Below are 16,879 nucleotides of genomic sequence, written 5' to 3' on the forward strand. Positions count from 1 at the left end.
TCCCCAGTGAACATCCTGGTGAGTTTTAGTGTCCCATCCCATTCAGATCTCTTTCCTTGTGTTCAGCTGTCCTTTGGATGTCAAACTTTGAGGGTGTTTCTAGTGTGGGGCTGTTATAAATAGGGCAGCTGCAGATAGTTTCTGCACCTACAGTGGTCATTGTCAGTCAATATTGGTGGATGATTTGGACATAATAGTTTCTCCTTCCAAAGGATGGGAGGGAGGGAGCTGGGCGAGTCCAGGGTCCAGAGGCTAGGGACTGGCCTGGGAAGTTAAGAGACTACAACTCCCAGAAGCCTTCTCTCCCCAGCTTCCGGAAGCTAGTTCCTATGGAGACGGGACTAACAAACTAGGGCAGCTGTTTAGTGGAGGAGGTTGCTGCTGCTGTTCTAGAGAGTGAAGACGGTCTGGGGGGGTAGGGAGGATCACAGCTCGACCTCCCTAGAGGGGGGGTGGGCATACCATCTGCCCAGAGATCCCTAGCTTTCATCTCCCTGTAAGCTAATATGGATTGGGGAATGGAGGGGAATTGGGGGCGAATGGGGGACAAGGGGAACAGCTGAGGAGGAGGGGCTGCTCAGGTGGACAGGTGGAATAGGTGAGGCTGAGGAGGAGGAAGAGATGAAGCAGCCCTCTAGAGCCCAGCGGTACAGGTTGGAGGGGAAGTCTCTCTCTGCTTCTGTCTCTTCCTACCTTTCCCGAGTTCTGATATGTGAAAATCCTCCCCACTCTACAATCTCTCCACACACCCAACATTATCTTGCTCTTCCTCACAAATTCCATCCAGTGACTCCATTTTTTCTCCTTGATATGCCCCATGTCTGGAATGCTTTGCTTCCTCACCTCTGCCTCTCAGTTTCCTTCTCTGTGTGTGTCTGTCTCTCTCCTGTGTCTCCCTCTTTCCTCTCTCTGTATCTCTGCATCTCTGTCTGTCTGTCTGTCTCTCTCTCTCCCTCCCTCCCTCTTTCCATCTCTGTTTCTCTGTCTCTCTCTATCTCTGAGTTTTTCTGTCTCTGTGTCTCCATGTGTGCCCATCTGTTTGTCTCACTCTTTCCTGTTTCCCTCTTTCCTCTCTTTGTCTGGCTCTTTCTGTCTCTGTTTCTGTCTCTCTATCTCAGTGTCTCTATCTCCCTCTTTCCTCTCTCTCTCAGTCTCTCTCTTTCTGTCTCTATTTCTCTCTGTCTATGTCTCTCTGTCTCTGTCTGTCTGTCTCTTACACACACACACACACACACACACACACACACACACACACACACACACCCCTATGCAATAAACTCCAGGAACTCCCTATTAGTCCATCATAACTTGGCTTCTTCCTACCTTTCCTGAGTTTTGATATATGAAAATCCTCCCCACTCTACAATCTCTCCACACACCCAACATTATCTTGCTCTTCCTCACAAATAAATTATATCTAGTGACTCCAGTTTTCCTCCTTGATATGTCCCATGTCTGGAATGCTTTGCCTCCTCTTCCTCTCAGTTTCCTTTAAAACTCAGCTCAAATCTTACGTTCTTTGGGGAGTTTTTCTAATTCCTTCTCTCTGCAATTGTCTCCTATTTGTGCTGTATTATATCTTACATGCTGTCTAAGTGAGGACCGGTACAGTATTTCTGCCTTTCTTTGTATTTCCAGCACTTGGGATAGCGCCCACATATAGTAAATACTTATCAATGCTTATTGGCTGACTGAGGGGGGCAGAGAATGGACTGGTTCATAGGACTCTGAACTACTAGTTTAGTGCTTATTTTGTTTTTATTATTATTTATTATTATGTGCTTATTTTTATTGATGAAAGGAGCAATAGCAGTAATTTGAACATGGAGCTTAAAATATTGGGGTCCTCCTACTGAGCAAGAATTATCAATATCATAATATCATCAATCACCATTTATCATTATCACTATTACAGCAAGAGTTGAGGATAGGGATTTGACCCAAGATTTCACTGATCCAGGGAACTTCCAGATGAATAACTCCTTTCTATAAATGGAATTGTTGATATTTACTTTTGTAACTTGAAATCTTGAGAGAGTTGTCCTGATTAGTAAAAGGTTGACATGTAGAGTTAGTGGTTTGACCCAGGTTATAACCATGATGTATCAGACTTGAATCCTGGTCTTCTTGACTCTTTATCCTATAAGTAATAATGATGATAGTGGTGATGATGGTGGTGGTGAAAAAGATGATAGTGAAGATGATAATGGTAGTGATAATGGTGAAGAAGATGACCTTCATGATAATGTGAAGATGATGATAGTACTGGTGGTGGTGATGATGATGATGGTGGTGGTGATGATGATGGTGGTGATGATGATGACACTATTGGTGGTAATTGATAATAGCTCTTTTATATGAAATTTAAGGGTTTGCAAAGCACTTCATATGTGTTAGCTCATTTTTGCTTTCAGAGAACTTAATTCATTTTAACCAAGTCTTTCTAGGGAGATGACTAGCTTTAGAATCAGAGAGCCTAGAGGACAGCTAGTTGGTGCAGTGGATACAGCACCAGCCCTGAGGTCAGTAGGATCTGAGTTCTGATCTGGTCTCAGACACAACACTTAACCCCAATTGCCTCAGCAAAAATAAAAGAATCAGAGGGCCTAGTTCAAATCCCACTACTTAATAGCTAAGATGGACAAGTCCCTTAACTTCCCTGAGTCTCAGTTTTCTCCTTTGTAAAATGAGTTAATCTAGACGGCCTCTGTGGTCCCTTCCAGCTCGAGGCTAATGATCTTCGGCCATAAAAAGAGCATTCCTGAACTTCTCGAATAGCTAATCAATGCATGCTAATCAGATTCAGAGATTGTTCCACCACATGAATCTTGTAGTTCATCTAGTCCCTGGCACTGAGTTTTACAGATGATGAAAAAGAAGAAGATTCAAAGAAGCTCAGTGATTTCCTCACGCACCCAGTAAGTCAATAGTGGGGATTTCCAGCACTTGAAGCGATGTTTAGGTTCACTATCGAGAACCGACAATTCCACCAGCAGGTCGGGGAAACAAAGCAAAGATTAGAGGCTCATTTGTCTGTCTCAGCTTGTTCAGACTCCAGGAAACACCTCAGAGATTCTTATTCAGGTTTCAGTTGAACTAAGTGACTCCAAGACTCCTTCCAATTCTGAGAATCTGTGATTTTTATAGTTGCTCATGGGAGCCTATGAGATGTGCTATGCTTTACTATATGTGATATATGATATTATTGTGTGTGATATGATATATGTTACATGATATTAAATGTTACCTATGTGATTGTGACATGTGACATGATTTGTGTGGGGTATGACCTATTCTCTTGTGTGACTGTGACCCATAAGATGGTACATCATAAATGAGGTGACAGGTGATAGACATGGCATGGCATGTGTGTTACATGCAATAGGCAACCTGCTGTGTATTGTATAATATGCCATGTGCCATGATCTGATAGATGGCATGTTATAAGTTATCTAATGTTATATGTGAGCCATGACATGATAGGTGATACTCTACATAATGTGCTAGGACATATCACACATCACATGACACATAACCCATTGAGTTGTGTAGAGTTATGTTTTGTATGTGATGTATTATATGATTGCAACATGTTGGTGTGATGTAGGATGTGATTCTGACATGTGACATGCTATAAGATGTGTTATTGCAACAGATGACAACATACGTGATGTATTATAAGGCATGATTGAGCAATTAAGTGCTTCCTCTGTGCTGAGCACTATTCTAGAGACACAAAATATAAGCAACAAAGACCATTTCTGCCCTCAAGGAGCTTGGGTTCCAGTTGGGAAAACAACACATATAAAAGAATACTAGAGAGAGGAGGCAGGGGTCTACTCAAAGGAACATGGTTTGGGAATGGCCAAGCAAGAGCTCAGAGCACTGTATATATCCAGTTCTTTCTTTTTTCATATGAAGATTCTCTCAATCTTTTTCCTGCTTTCTAGGCACTGTCCTCTTTAGAACAGGAAATAAATTGGGGGAGGGAGTCTTTGGATGTGTAAAGCTTTCCTTAGAGTGGGTGTCTTGGAGAGAAACTTCTCAGTGGTTAGCTCAGATGTTGGCAAATGGTAGGTATCGAGTAAATGTTGTTGGCTAATCGACCTATTCAATCCGATAAACGTTTATCAAGGTTTTTATTATGTGCATGGTACCTCTGCTGGGCGCCAGTGAGGAAAGGAGAGCTCATTCTAAAATTGCCCAATGTTATCAAGGTTGGGGTGCCATGGATCTGAAACCCCAAACCATAGCATGTTACCATTGGAAAGCATTTAGAGATCAGTGAGTGTGACACTCATTTTTCAAAAGAGGAGATGAAGATCAAAAGAGAGGAAGAAGCTAGTCCGAGTGAGACAGTAAGACTCAGATCAGAAACTGGGGCCCCTTTCTTCTAGACCAGGGCTCTTGACTCACTTTGTCCTCCTTGTTTTCAGGAGCTAAATAGAAGTGAACATGGAGGTCCTGAAGGAAAAAGTAGAAGAGGAGGAGGCAGCAGAACGTGAAGCGGAGGCTGAGCAGGCAGCCAGGAAGGCAGCAGAGAAAGAAAAAGAAAAAGAAAAAGAAAAAGAAAAAGAAGATATCATCCTCAGCCAAGAAGAACTCTTAGATCTGGAGCAGAAGCTGAGCGAGATCGAAGTCCACATCCCTGAAATTCCAGTGTTAGTAGTGGGGGGAACAGGGACTCTTCATGATGAGGTCAGAACGAGGCAGAACTAGAAGAAGGAGAAACCGGGGGAAAGGAGGTCATCCTCCTTCCCATTGGGGAACTAGGGAAAGAGACAAGCACAATGGGGAGAAGCAATTTCTCCATCATTGTAAACCAGTGGCTGGAGGAGTTTAGGGGTTTGCAGCCCCCAGCAGCTCAAAGGATTCTGTACAGCACTTCCTACTGTTCTTTCCTTTTATCCTCCTCCCACCTACTGCTCCCTCTGCTTCCTCTTGGATCGGGACACAGAGGGAGTTCTCTAACTATATATACCCTGCTCCCCCTCAACAAGTCCTTCCTTCTGAATTCAGCTGTCCAAACACACTTATCCCTGGCATAAAACTCCCATTTCCTCATGGTCCCGATCTCAGATGAGAGAAATTGTCTGAAAAAGAATTCATATCAAGGTCTTAATTAATTTTTGGCTGAACCTATGATTTCATTCCCAGTGAAGAACTTTCTCTTCCAATGAAAACTGGCACCTTCTGTCCCATTTATATAGTATCAGAGTCTTCTGGGTATGCCGAGTTTATGACTGACTTGAGGTCAATAGGCAACATGTAGAAGGGCCAGGACATCACTAAGTCTAAAGACTCCAAGTTCCAATAAACAGTCAATAGCTTAATGAGTCCTCTCTGCTCAGGCATATTTTTGTGAAGAGCATCAAAAGAAAACTTGGTTCATCCAAAGGAAGGACTCTCATGGTGGAATTTTAGAGAGTGTGTCAGGTTAGTAAGGCACAGAGCACTTCTTGGGCTCCCTCAGATCAAAATACAGAGGTGAGACCTTACAGGGTCATATTACCTAGAAGAGAGGGAGAAAATCTAAACGATGCTTCAGAATTTGTCTCCATTCCTTCCCTCCTTAATCTACCTTTTCTATCTCTGGACCACAGGGCCTTCACCAAGAGCACCATAGACACATCCACGCTGCCCGAATCCTATAGAACCAACACTGCCAAGGAGGAACTGCTCATACAGGTGGCAGATAATTTCTCCCGTCAGTATGCCCACTTGTGTCCAGATCGAGAGCCGCTCTTTCTCCACCCGCTGAATGAGTGCAATATACCGGTAAGGACAAAATAAGGAAAAGGGCCATCTAATTATAAACTTAAAGCTGGCGGTGACTTTAAAGTCAATAAAGGGAAAACCTTTGAGATTTTTCTCCCCGAAAGCAAACTGATCATGGGGTCACAGGATTTCAAGCTGTAAAGAACCTTAGAAATCTCCAATTCCAGAACTACCATCACCCCACCTTGTGTTCTAGCTACAGAGATTGAGGTCCAGGGTCAATAAATTCATCAATAAACACTTTTAAGACATTTACTATGTGCTAGGTACCATATTCAGTTTTGAGGCTACCAAAAAAAAAAAAAAAGACAAAAGACAAAATCATGGTCCCAGGCCTCAAAGTGAAACTATTCCTGTGAGGAAAACAACACACAAATAATTATATATATACTGAGGTTAATCATTGTTGATGGAAGGCATTCTCAGAGGGAAGATGCTAGCTTCTAATGAAATCAATCGTGTCCTCTGCAGAGGCTGGGATTTGAGCCGAGTCTTGAAGGAGGTCAGGAGTAGAGGGAGAGGAGGAAGGGGGACAATCAGAGAATAACATGGAGTTGAGAGGTGGGAACATTCTACGCATAAAAATGATAGCATTCAACTCAGGACTAATGAACTCCAAATCCAATGCTCTTCCCTCTGTAAAATATTAGAAGTATTACTAGATGACTCTGAGCAATGGAGCAGGGTGGAAGGGAGAAGGAATAAGGATTGCTGGCTTAACATTCTCATTAGAAAAAGAAGAAAGGAAAATGGTTTCCCTCAGGGAACCTTTGTAGCAAATTCACTTCTTTGGATTCTTTATATAGATTTATTCTCAAATAAGCCTTTGTTTTTAAAAATCTACCCATTCACACATTGAATTGAACATATGCTTTGTGCCAAAAATAATACAGTAGAAACAAAGCATTCTCTGGTCCAGTGGGCCCCACAGCCCCTCGTGGAAGGACAGTGAATGAGTATTCATGAGAATACATGGGAATTCATGAGAATAGAAACTTATCAACCATCTCATGCGCACTAAAGGAGAGTGACCCAGGGTTATTGTCACTATGTTATTCATCGGCATAATTTACTATATGTCCCCCTGCCCTAAGGGAGATTGTTTTATGAAAAAGACAGTAATACAGAGACAAAAGTTGGGGGAACAGATAGATGGAGGAAAAAGAGAGAAGAAAAAGATAGAAAAGAGAAAGAAAGAGAAAGAGAAAAGAAAGAGTCAGAAAGACAGACACAGAGAGAGAAAAAGAAGGAGAGAGGGAGGGAGGGGGAGAGGAGGGGCGAGAGAGGAAGAAGAGGTTAGAGAGGGAGGGAGGAGGAGAGAGGATGGGAGAAAGAGAGAAGAGAAAGAGAAGGGGGAGGGAGAGAGAGAAACAGGGACAGGAAGACAGAGAGAAGAGAAACAGAGAAGAGAGAGAGGAGACAAAGTACAGACAGAGACAAATAGAGGAGACAGACACAAATAGACAAAAAAAGAGGAGAAAGACAGACATAGGCAGAAAGACAGAGAAATAAATAAACATAGAGACAGAGGGTAAGGAGTAGAAAAGGGAGGGGGCAAGCATCATGATTGAGTGACTAGTATAAGAATCAGGAAGCCTCTGACACATGACCATAATTTACACACTAGGAGAATTCATACAGGGCTAAGGAGCTCAACTGACATTAAAGTAACTAATGATAACCCAAAATGACTAGTTCCCTTCACAGAGATAAGTCTTACTTTACAGACAGCTAAATTTCTCATGATGATCTGCTACCTCAACTACTAACCCCCTCCTTTAAAATTTTTCAAAACTTTTGTTAATATCTTTTATTTTTATATTACTTTCATTTCTGAACTCTTCTTCCCTACTGAGAGTCACCCCTTTTAATGAAATAAAGAGAAAAAGGAAGGAAGGAAAGAAGGGAGAGAGGAAGGAAGGGAAGGAGGAAAGAAGAAAAGGAAGAAAGAGAGAGAGGGAAGGAGAGAGGGAGGAAGAGATGCAGGAAGAATGGGACAGACGAATGAAAGAAAAAGCAGAAAAAAGGTAGAGAAATAAGGGTCAATAAACAAACCAGATAAACTGATCTGACAGTATATCCTACCTGTAGTCCCCCCATAATCTGCAAAGAAGAGAAGTGCATTTTCTCATCTCTTTTTCGAGGACCACCTTTCTCAATCACTGTTTACAAAGCAAATGAGATGACAGATTGTGGATGGCTAAGTTCAGGCCAACTCCTTGCCATGGAATGTCAGAGGGACATTGAAGATAATTCTACAACTAGAGTTGTCCACAGTTGGAATGTATTGTCTTAGGAGGTAATAGATTTCTCCAACCTTGCAGGCGTCCAAGTAGCAATTGAATGATCCATTTGTCAGGGATGTTGTCAAGGGAATTACTGGTGAGATACAAGATGGACTAGGTAACTGTGAGCCTCAGCTGCAATGAATTTTTTAGGATTTCAGGATTTAAGGGTGAGAGGGGTCTTGTTACTCCATTAGCCCATTGCTTCAGTTAACAGTTTGGCAAACTAAAGCTCAGGGAAATGATGTGATTTGTCAATGGCCATGGGACCAATCAATAGTTGAGTAAAAACCAGTATCCAAGCCTTCCATTAAACTTTCCTCTTACTACACAACATCACTTCCTTTGAGAAACAATACATCACTGTTATATCTAGAAGCCAGAACAGCCATTCAAAAGAACTGGAAACATGAAAATAAGAAATGGAAAAGAAAAGCTAGAGAAGTTTCCATGAAAAATAAGAATTGCAGGGGGCAAAGCTGCTCTTTGGAAAAAGCAGCTCTTCCTGCTTATCTTGTGGAGGGGGGAGAGGAGATGCAATAAATTATCCTAAGGAGTTTTATAGTTTTTGATTAAGGGCAATAAGATAATCAATTCAATTCATCAAGAATTCTCTAAGTGCCATATCCTATGCTGAGGGCTGAGCATAGAAATTTAAAAAAAATACTTTCCTCATCCTCAGGGAGTATATAGTCTAAAACACAAACTGATTCTTCCAGGATCCAGATCTACACTCTCTCAGGATGGTCTTTTAGGGGCTCAATGCCTAATTTGTAGACTAGTGAGAGTTTGTACTGGCCGCTTTTGACAGAATTTGTTCCCTCATTTCCTAGGGATTTAAGGTAGTTTAAAAAGAGATAACTACAACCCCCAACTCAAGCCTGACCTCTCCTTACAGAAGTTTGTGAGCACCACAGTCCGCCCAACACTGATGCCCTATCCAGAGCTCTACAACTGGGACAGTTGTGCCGAATTTGTCTCAGATTTCCTCACTATGGTGCCCCTGCCATCTGCCATCCAGCTGGTAAGAGTATCACATCAGGCTCCATGAGGGAACATGGCATGGCTGTTTTACAGATAGATAGAGCTAAGGGCTTCTGGGGTGAGGGGAATACCTGGTTTGAGGTCACTCAGTGTGTCTGGGGGTAGAGATACTTTCTCAGACTAGATAACTTTGAATTCATGAGTTTCCTAAGATTGTAGGATTGGGAGCTGGAAGGAGCCTTGGCAATCACCTAGTCTGAGTCACCAACCAGCTGGCAAAGTGGGCAGAATGCTAGACTTGGAGTCAAGAAGACCTGGATTCAAATCCTGCTTCAGATATTACATAGCCAAATAACTCGGATCAGCCACTACCCCTTTCTCAACCTCAGTTTCCTCATCTATAAAACGGGGTCAATAAGAGTACTTCACAGGGTTATTATAAAGATCAAATGAGATGACATCCTTTACAAACTTTGCTAATCTTAAAGTCTTATATAAGCAATGACATCATCATCATCATCATCATCATCATCATCACCCCCCAACTCTAGAAACAAATGTAAAAAAGGAGGTTACATAATTATCTCTGGTTCCATTAGTAAAGACCCAAGCCCATATTCAGAGCTCTTTCCACTACAATCACTGATTCTCTCCCAGTCTCCTATAAGCACAGACACAGGTGGGCTTGTGTTTCCCGAGGGCAGAGAAGCTAGGGGCTACTCCATGACCAAGGGGCTTCCTGGACCTGTTCCCTGACCGCTTACTTCTGCTTGTCCCAGCCAGAATATCTGTTCTCCCCTACCTCTGTCCTCAAGTACCAGAAGGGGAATTGCTTTGACTTCAGTGTCCTACTGTGCGCCATGCTCATTGGTGCTGGCTACGATGCCTATTGTGTCAGTGGCTACGCCAGCCAGGAAATGTGCCTCATGGACCTGACTCGGGAGATGTGCCCTCTGCTGAAGAAACCCAAGGAGGTAAGAGGGGGATAGATTGGGGCTGGGCAAGACCCTTCTCCCCTTAATTTTTCATTAAGGAAACAAAGGACTATTATTACTGACTACTGAAGTAACCATCCCCTTCTTTATAAGGGGGAAAGAGAATTTCATAAGCCATTCCATTTCATTGGAAGAAGAGGAAAAAAGAATAGACAACAGAGATGTTTCAGCACATAACGGGGGAAATCTTGCCCAATGGTGGGACCACTCATGTCCCTGTGCCATCCAGACCTTGTAGTCTCTGATCTGATGCAGATCATAGGCAACCAGGTAACAAGATACTGGACCTGGAGTCAGGAAGTCCTTAATTTAAATCTGACTTCAAACACTTCCTAGCTATAGGGGCAAGTCACTTACTCTGCCTGCCTCAGTCTCCCCAACTATAAAATGGATATGATAATAGCACCTATCTCTCAGGATTTGAAGTTAACTATTGTAAAGTGCTTTGTAAACCTTAAAAGACTATATAAGTGCTAATATTTGCTATCTTCATCATTATTTTGGGGGGCTTTAGGTAATTGAAGAAAAAGAGAAGGTAATACCCAAAAAGTATGCAATCAAACCTGCAAGGGACCTCCGCAGCAAGTTTGAGCTGGCCCAACAAGCCAAGAAGGAAAAAGAAATTAAGGATGCAGAGGAGAAGAAAATAAGAGAAGAAAAAGAAAAACTCTTGGTGGGTTCCATGAGCTCCACAAGTGTGGTGTTTTCTGGATATACTAATCAGGAAGTTCTCATGCACACAGGGAAATCAAGGCACAGAGAAAGAGTTAAACTTCCTGAGTCCATTCACTAGATGCATCTGAATCTGAATTCAGAGCTCTGCCTTCTGGGTTGTTGAGTTTTCCCCTTTGAGTCTTAAACTTCCTCTCTTAACACCTTCTTTCGTCTTCTAGAGACAGAGGTTGGTAGTTTTCCTAGTCTTTTGTAGACAGGAAAGGATATTCCCTAAGATTCCAGACCTAACTAGATGGCTTTCAAGGAATTGGGTCCTAGTTATTTCCTCCATGTAAGAAAAGTCCACATTATTTTTATGGGTCATGAGATTCTCACACCCAGGTTGTCCTTTCCTGGGCTGTAACACCTGGCACATTGTTATTGTTTCTCTCCTCTTAGGAAGCAAATAAACCACCTCCAGACCCGATGCATGGTCTTCGGATCCATGCATGGGTCCTCATCCTGAGTGGAAAGCGTGAGGTCCCTGAGAGCTTCTTCATTGACCCATTTACTGCCCGCAGCTATAGAACCCAAGATGAACATTTCCTTGGGATTGAAAGCATCTGGAACCATAAGAACTACTGGGTCAACATGCAAGATTGCTGGAATGGTTGCAAGGTTGGTACATAGGAGAAAAGCAGCCCAGCCCAGGCGGTCAGAGGAACAGAGAGCTTGGCCCTTTGGGTCTCTCTGCCTTGTGCATGTTCAGGGATAATAATCCTTCTTGCTGAAGACAGCCAAAAAAAAAATTACTTGATGTTTTGGAAAAACTGGGAATTCTTTGAGGGGATAAGACATTTCTTTTCCGTTGCCTAGACTCTAAGCCTAGAAAGATCTCTTAGTCTATCCTCCTATTCTCAGGCAAAACTGCATAACCAAAAATCCTGGATCAAGGGAGAAAAGAGTAAATCTAATTTATATTTAAAAAAAAAAAACACAACCTCCTTTTATCACCCATTCTAGTTTCTGCTCACATCGTCCCATTAAGAAAATTTCCCTTTATTAAACCAAAGTATCTTAAATTGCAATTTTATCTCATTTTCATGTGATCTTTCCCAGGGAGATAGGGAGAGCAAATTGTCCACTATAGTCTTTAATACAACCATCCAGGCATTATTGTTAAGCTTTCTTCCTCCTCCTAAATGATGATTATCATATTGAAAAGATGACATCCAATTTAGAGTGAGGTTTAAAGAACTATAAATACCTAAGTAAAATCAATAATGTCTTCACTAATATTTAATTATTTTGGACCATTGCTTAATCTAAACCTATCTATTTCCTGAGGCTACAGGATATTGATATGATGCTTTCTGATGCACCTTTTTAAAAGAGTTATAAGGCTTTGGGGGGAATATAAGTATAGATAAAGAGATATAGAAATAGCTATAAATATTGACATAAACATAGATAATATATCTTGTAAGGAGATCCATGTTTAGACTAAGCAATGTTCAAGAATAATTTAAAGTCAGTGTGAAATATATATGTAATTTTATCCAGATGTTTATTTAGTTTTATTTGCAATTCCAAATCTTCTGTCTTCCCTTCCTTTTCCCCACATATTGAGAAAATAAGGAAAATAAAACCCAGTTTAAATATATATAGTCACGCAAAATAAATTCCTGCATTAGCTATGTTTCTAACAGAGAGAGAGAGAAAGAGAGAGAGAGAGAGAGAGAGAGAGAGAGAGAGAGTGTGTACTTGCACATCACCACAGGACTTTGACATGAAAATAAGGTTCAAGTATTGTGTTCTTCCCCCTTCTTTTACCCTCTTCTCTTGGTATAAATTCTTCTTTTCATATTCCATTTATATGAGAAAAGTTTAACTGTTCTTCCTCTCCCTTCCACCTCTCTCAAAATAGTCTTCTTCCTCACCCTTAAATTTTTCTTTTGAAATGATACTAGCATAATAAAATTACACTCAGATTCTCTACTTAAACTCCCTCTATGACCCTAACACTTACTGATGATAAAGTTCTAAGAGGTTATATATATATCTATATCTATATCTATCTATCTATCTATCTATATATCTATATATATCTATATATCTATATATATCTATATATATATATATCTTTTTTTTGTGCTTCTCTTGAGTCTTGTATCTGTATGCCAAATTTTCTATTCTGCTCCAGTCTTTTCATGCTTGAAAATCTTCTACTTCTTTAAATATCTGTTTCAGATTATACTCTGTTTTGCTGAGTAGGCTATTCTTGGTTGTATTCCTAGATCCTCTGCCTTCTAGAATATCATATTCCAAGTTCTCCATTTCTTTATGGTGGTAGCTGCTGCATTTTGAGTGATCCTGACTATGATGCTGTGGTACTTGAATTTTCTTTCTGGCTACCTTTAGTGTCTCTTCCTTGATTAAGGAGGTCTGGATTTGAATTGTAATATTCCTAGGAGTTCTCATTATGGAATTTCAGGAGGGAATCAGTGAATTCTTTTAATTTCTACATCGCCCTCTTATCCTAAGATATCTAGACATTCTTCCCTATAATTTAATGCAAGTAGTATCTAAGCTCTATTTTTTGTTCATGGCTTTCAGTAGTCTAATAATTCCTAAATTTTCTCTCCTTGATCTATTTTTTAGGTTAGCTGTTTTTCTTCTAAAGTATTTGATGTTTTTATTTCTATTTATTTCAGTCTTTTGACTTTGTTTTATTATTCGTTTGTCTCATGAAATCATTAAGTTCTATTTGACCCATTTTAATTCTTAAAGAGTATTTTCTTCAGTAGTGATTTATAATTCTTTTATCCTTTGGCCAATTTGATTTTTAAGGATTTGTTTCTTTCACTAATTTTTGGGACTTTTTTTTTTTTACCAAGCTATTAATTATCTTTTTAAACCTTCGATGCATAACTTTTATTTCCTTTCCAAAGTTTTCCTCTTCACTTTTATGTGTATTTTTAAATTTTTTGGCTCTTTTAAAAAAATTTCTTCCCTTCATTCTGCTAGGAATATTTGTTGATCTTATGTCTAATCTGCATTTTCTTTGAGATTTCTGCTCTGTTGCTTTCTGACCTTTATTCAGTCTCAACCCCTGGACACTGGAATGTTCCCTGCTATTGCAGCCACAACTATCACCACTACCACAACCACATGCAGTTACCACTGCTACCTGTTGCATTGCTGCTGCTACAATGTTTTTCTGACCAGTGTTAGGACACTCCAGTGTCCACAGAGCTCTTATCTTCCTGAGGTTCACTGAGCTAGGAAAAATTACTAACTTTTATTGACTATTGGCTTTTCCAATCAGAAACTAGTCTGGAATTTTTCCAGATTTGTGTAAGAGGTGTGTTGGGTGAGCTAGGCAAACATGCTTCTTCTCATTCCACCATTTTGTCTTCACTCCCTATGTAGGTGTTAATCATTCTTCAAATTTTACTCTAAATTGGATACCATATTTTAAAATATAACAATGAATACAGGTGCACACATAACTTTAATTGCAGTATTTTAAAACTTCAGAACAGCTTAAGACCAAAAAATCTTTACAGCCAGATTTTTCTATAGCCTTTAACTTAACTAATAGGATTAATCTTTAACATTCTGCTATTTCAGAGGAAATGTCTCTTTTGGTCAGAAACATTCCCTGGTTAATAGTTTTTACTCCACTCTCTCTCATAGCAAAGTTTTTGGTCTGCATAAAGTCATACAATGGGGTTTCCCTTTCACCCATTTCCCCCTTCTCTCCCTTTTCCACTCTGCAAATTTCTTTCTTTCTTTTCTCCTCCTCCTCCTTCTCCTTTTCCTCCTCCTCCTCCTCCTCCTCCTCCTCTTTCTCTCTGTCACTGTGTGTGTGTCTGTCTGTCTCTCTCCCCCCACTGTCGTTTCATCTTTTTGTCTGTGTCTATCCGTGTCTCTGTCTCTCTCTCACTCTCTTTCTGTCCGTCTCTGTCTGTGTCTCTGTATCTTTGTGTCTTTCTGTCTCTTTCTGTCTTTCTCTGTGTGTGTGTGTCTCCCCCTCAATATGCTATGCATTTCACCACCCAGTTGCCTCTTAAACAAAGTCATATCTTCATCAGAGGAAGAGGTCAAAATAGCAAAGAGTGTTGGTTAAGTCACTTCTCTGCTCAGAGCTCAGTTTTGGCAAGTGTAAAAGGAAGGCGAGCTGGACCACGTGACCCTGAGTGTCCTTTCTAGTTCTGCCATTTGATGTCCAGCAATCTCCTAACACTGTTGTCTCCTTTGTGCCCTCCCTTGATTGTCCACATAGGTAGCCCTGAGCATCCTCAGAATCATGCCTGTTTTGCCAACCTTGATTTTTTTTTTTATTCCTCTGTTAAATAACCTTTTATGTTCGATTTAAATACATTTTAAATAGCTAAGTCCTAACAGTTTGATTTTGGCTGGAGCTCAGAATATTTTTTTTCCTTTCCAGGATCTCACCTTTGACCTGGGAGATCCTCTGAGGTGGGAATTCTTGCTTTTGGGGACTGAAAAGCCTTATCTGTCTCTGATGGAAGAAGACGAGGAAGAAGAAGACCTTGCAGAGGATGATGATATTGAAAATCTGGTAAGCATGGTGTGGGGTGTGTGTGTGTGTGTGTGTGTGTGTGTGTGTGTGTGTTTTATCTATATACATCCTCACTGTAGTGAGAGGAGAAAAGAAGCTGAGGAAATATTAGTTCAAGCAAGATAAATCTGAACCCTCAAGAATAGAAATATAGCTAAAGGTAACTATAGATGGAAAGAGCAGATCCTCGGATATGGAAGGGATCATTTTACTTAAAGGAAAATGGAGGTACAGAGTGGGAAATAAAGAACTTCTCATAATTATGCATATAAAATAGACAGATTTACATACACATGGCAGGTAGGTGTATACATATGCACATATGTATATAGGTGCATAAATACATATTTAGGTAGCTAGATAAATGAATAGATAGCTACATACATACATAGACAGATAAATATATAAACATAGACACAAATATATGAATATATGGACAGATACATACACACAAATAGATACATAGAGAGGTAGATAGATGGATTAATATGTATATACATACATAGACAAATGAATACATATATAGACAGATAGATACATGTATATATTCTTACCCAGCTAGATATATACATATATATATATACACAGAGACATACATAGACAGATAGATACATACACAGAAACATAGATGCACACACAAATAGATACAGACATACACAGACAGACATGGGCAGGCAGATAGATAGATAGGTATGTAAATAGATAATTGATAGATAGTAAATAGATAATTGACAGGTAAATAGATGATAGATAATTGATAGATAGATGAATTATAGATAGATAATTATTAGGTAGATAGATGATAGATAATTGATAGGTAAATAGATGATAGATAATTGATAGATAGATGACAGATAATTGATAGGTAGATAGATGATAGATGGGTATATAGATAAATAGATATATAGATAATGATTGATAGATAGGTAGATAGATGAAAAGACAAATAGAAATATAGCGACAGACAGAGGAATTCGTTTTCTTTTGTGCCAGGTGCTCGGCTCAGCCCCGGGAGTACATACAGATACAAGTCCCTGCCTGGGACCTTCCATTCTAATGTCTCACGATGACTTATAAAGGGGAACTGGAAAGCAATGAGCAGAGGGTGGGGGGAAGATGCTCAGAGCCAGGGCCTGCTCGGAAGTGTCCAGGAAACGCCTTCTCGGTCAGGACGAGCCACCTAGGCGCTCTGGGGCTGAACAAAGCCGTCTCTTGGGTTCTTTCTGCTCCAAGTCCTCCCGGTCCCAGACCCACTAAAACAGTCCCAGAGGCTCCTAATTTTGAGTCGAGGTTGCCCCCTGCTGGCTACAAGGTGCCATGCATGTCACCGTTTATGGTTTATTGTGTCGCAAGGTCAACTCCATCCCAGGCCGCCTGGATTTCGGTGCCTCTGAAGAGAGAGGGCACGACTCTGCCTCGTTTAAATTAAATTCACTCGGAAGTCAGGACGTGCCGTTGGATGACAGAATCGATGGAGCCGGCTTCATAGTCAGGAAGTCCTGGATTCAAGTGCCGCAATTCCCTTCACACTTAAGCTCCCCCCTCTCCTGAAATCACAAGTCTCGCGCATCCCCCAGCCCTTGTCTCCCCTTCGT

General features: G+C 40.7%; 1 protein-coding gene across 3 annotated transcripts in view; it reads left to right on the plus strand.

Moving 5' to 3' along the window:
• The first annotated feature begins 359 nt into the window (after positions 1-359).
• DRC7 (dynein regulatory complex subunit 7) overlaps positions 360-16,879 on the plus strand; it is a 34,170-nt gene continuing 17,650 nt past the window's right edge. Inside the window, exons 1-9 of one of the 3 annotated variants that reach the window (XM_051974549.1) lie at positions 360-496; positions 2,724-2,918; positions 4,437-4,661; positions 5,604-5,778; positions 8,962-9,087; positions 9,827-10,021; positions 10,557-10,715; positions 11,156-11,374; positions 15,150-15,284. In XM_051974549.1, the coding sequence (XP_051830509.1) occupies positions 4,456-4,661; positions 5,604-5,778; positions 8,962-9,087; positions 9,827-10,021; positions 10,557-10,715; positions 11,156-11,374; positions 15,150-15,284 (1,215 nt within the window). In that variant the 5' untranslated portion in view covers positions 360-496; positions 2,724-2,918; positions 4,437-4,455. Of the gene's footprint in view, positions 497-2,723; positions 2,919-4,436; positions 4,662-5,603; positions 5,779-8,896; positions 9,088-9,826; positions 10,022-10,556; positions 10,716-11,155; positions 11,375-15,149; positions 15,285-16,879 lie in introns of those variants that run through there. The other 2 variants (XM_051974548.1, XM_051974550.1) reach the window with 2 other exon arrangements.

Source organism: Antechinus flavipes, chromosome 2 (genome assembly GCF_016432865.1).
Source record: "Antechinus flavipes isolate AdamAnt ecotype Samford, QLD, Australia chromosome 2, AdamAnt_v2, whole genome shotgun sequence".
NCBI lineage: Eukaryota > Metazoa > Chordata > Mammalia > Dasyuromorphia > Dasyuridae > Antechinus > Antechinus flavipes.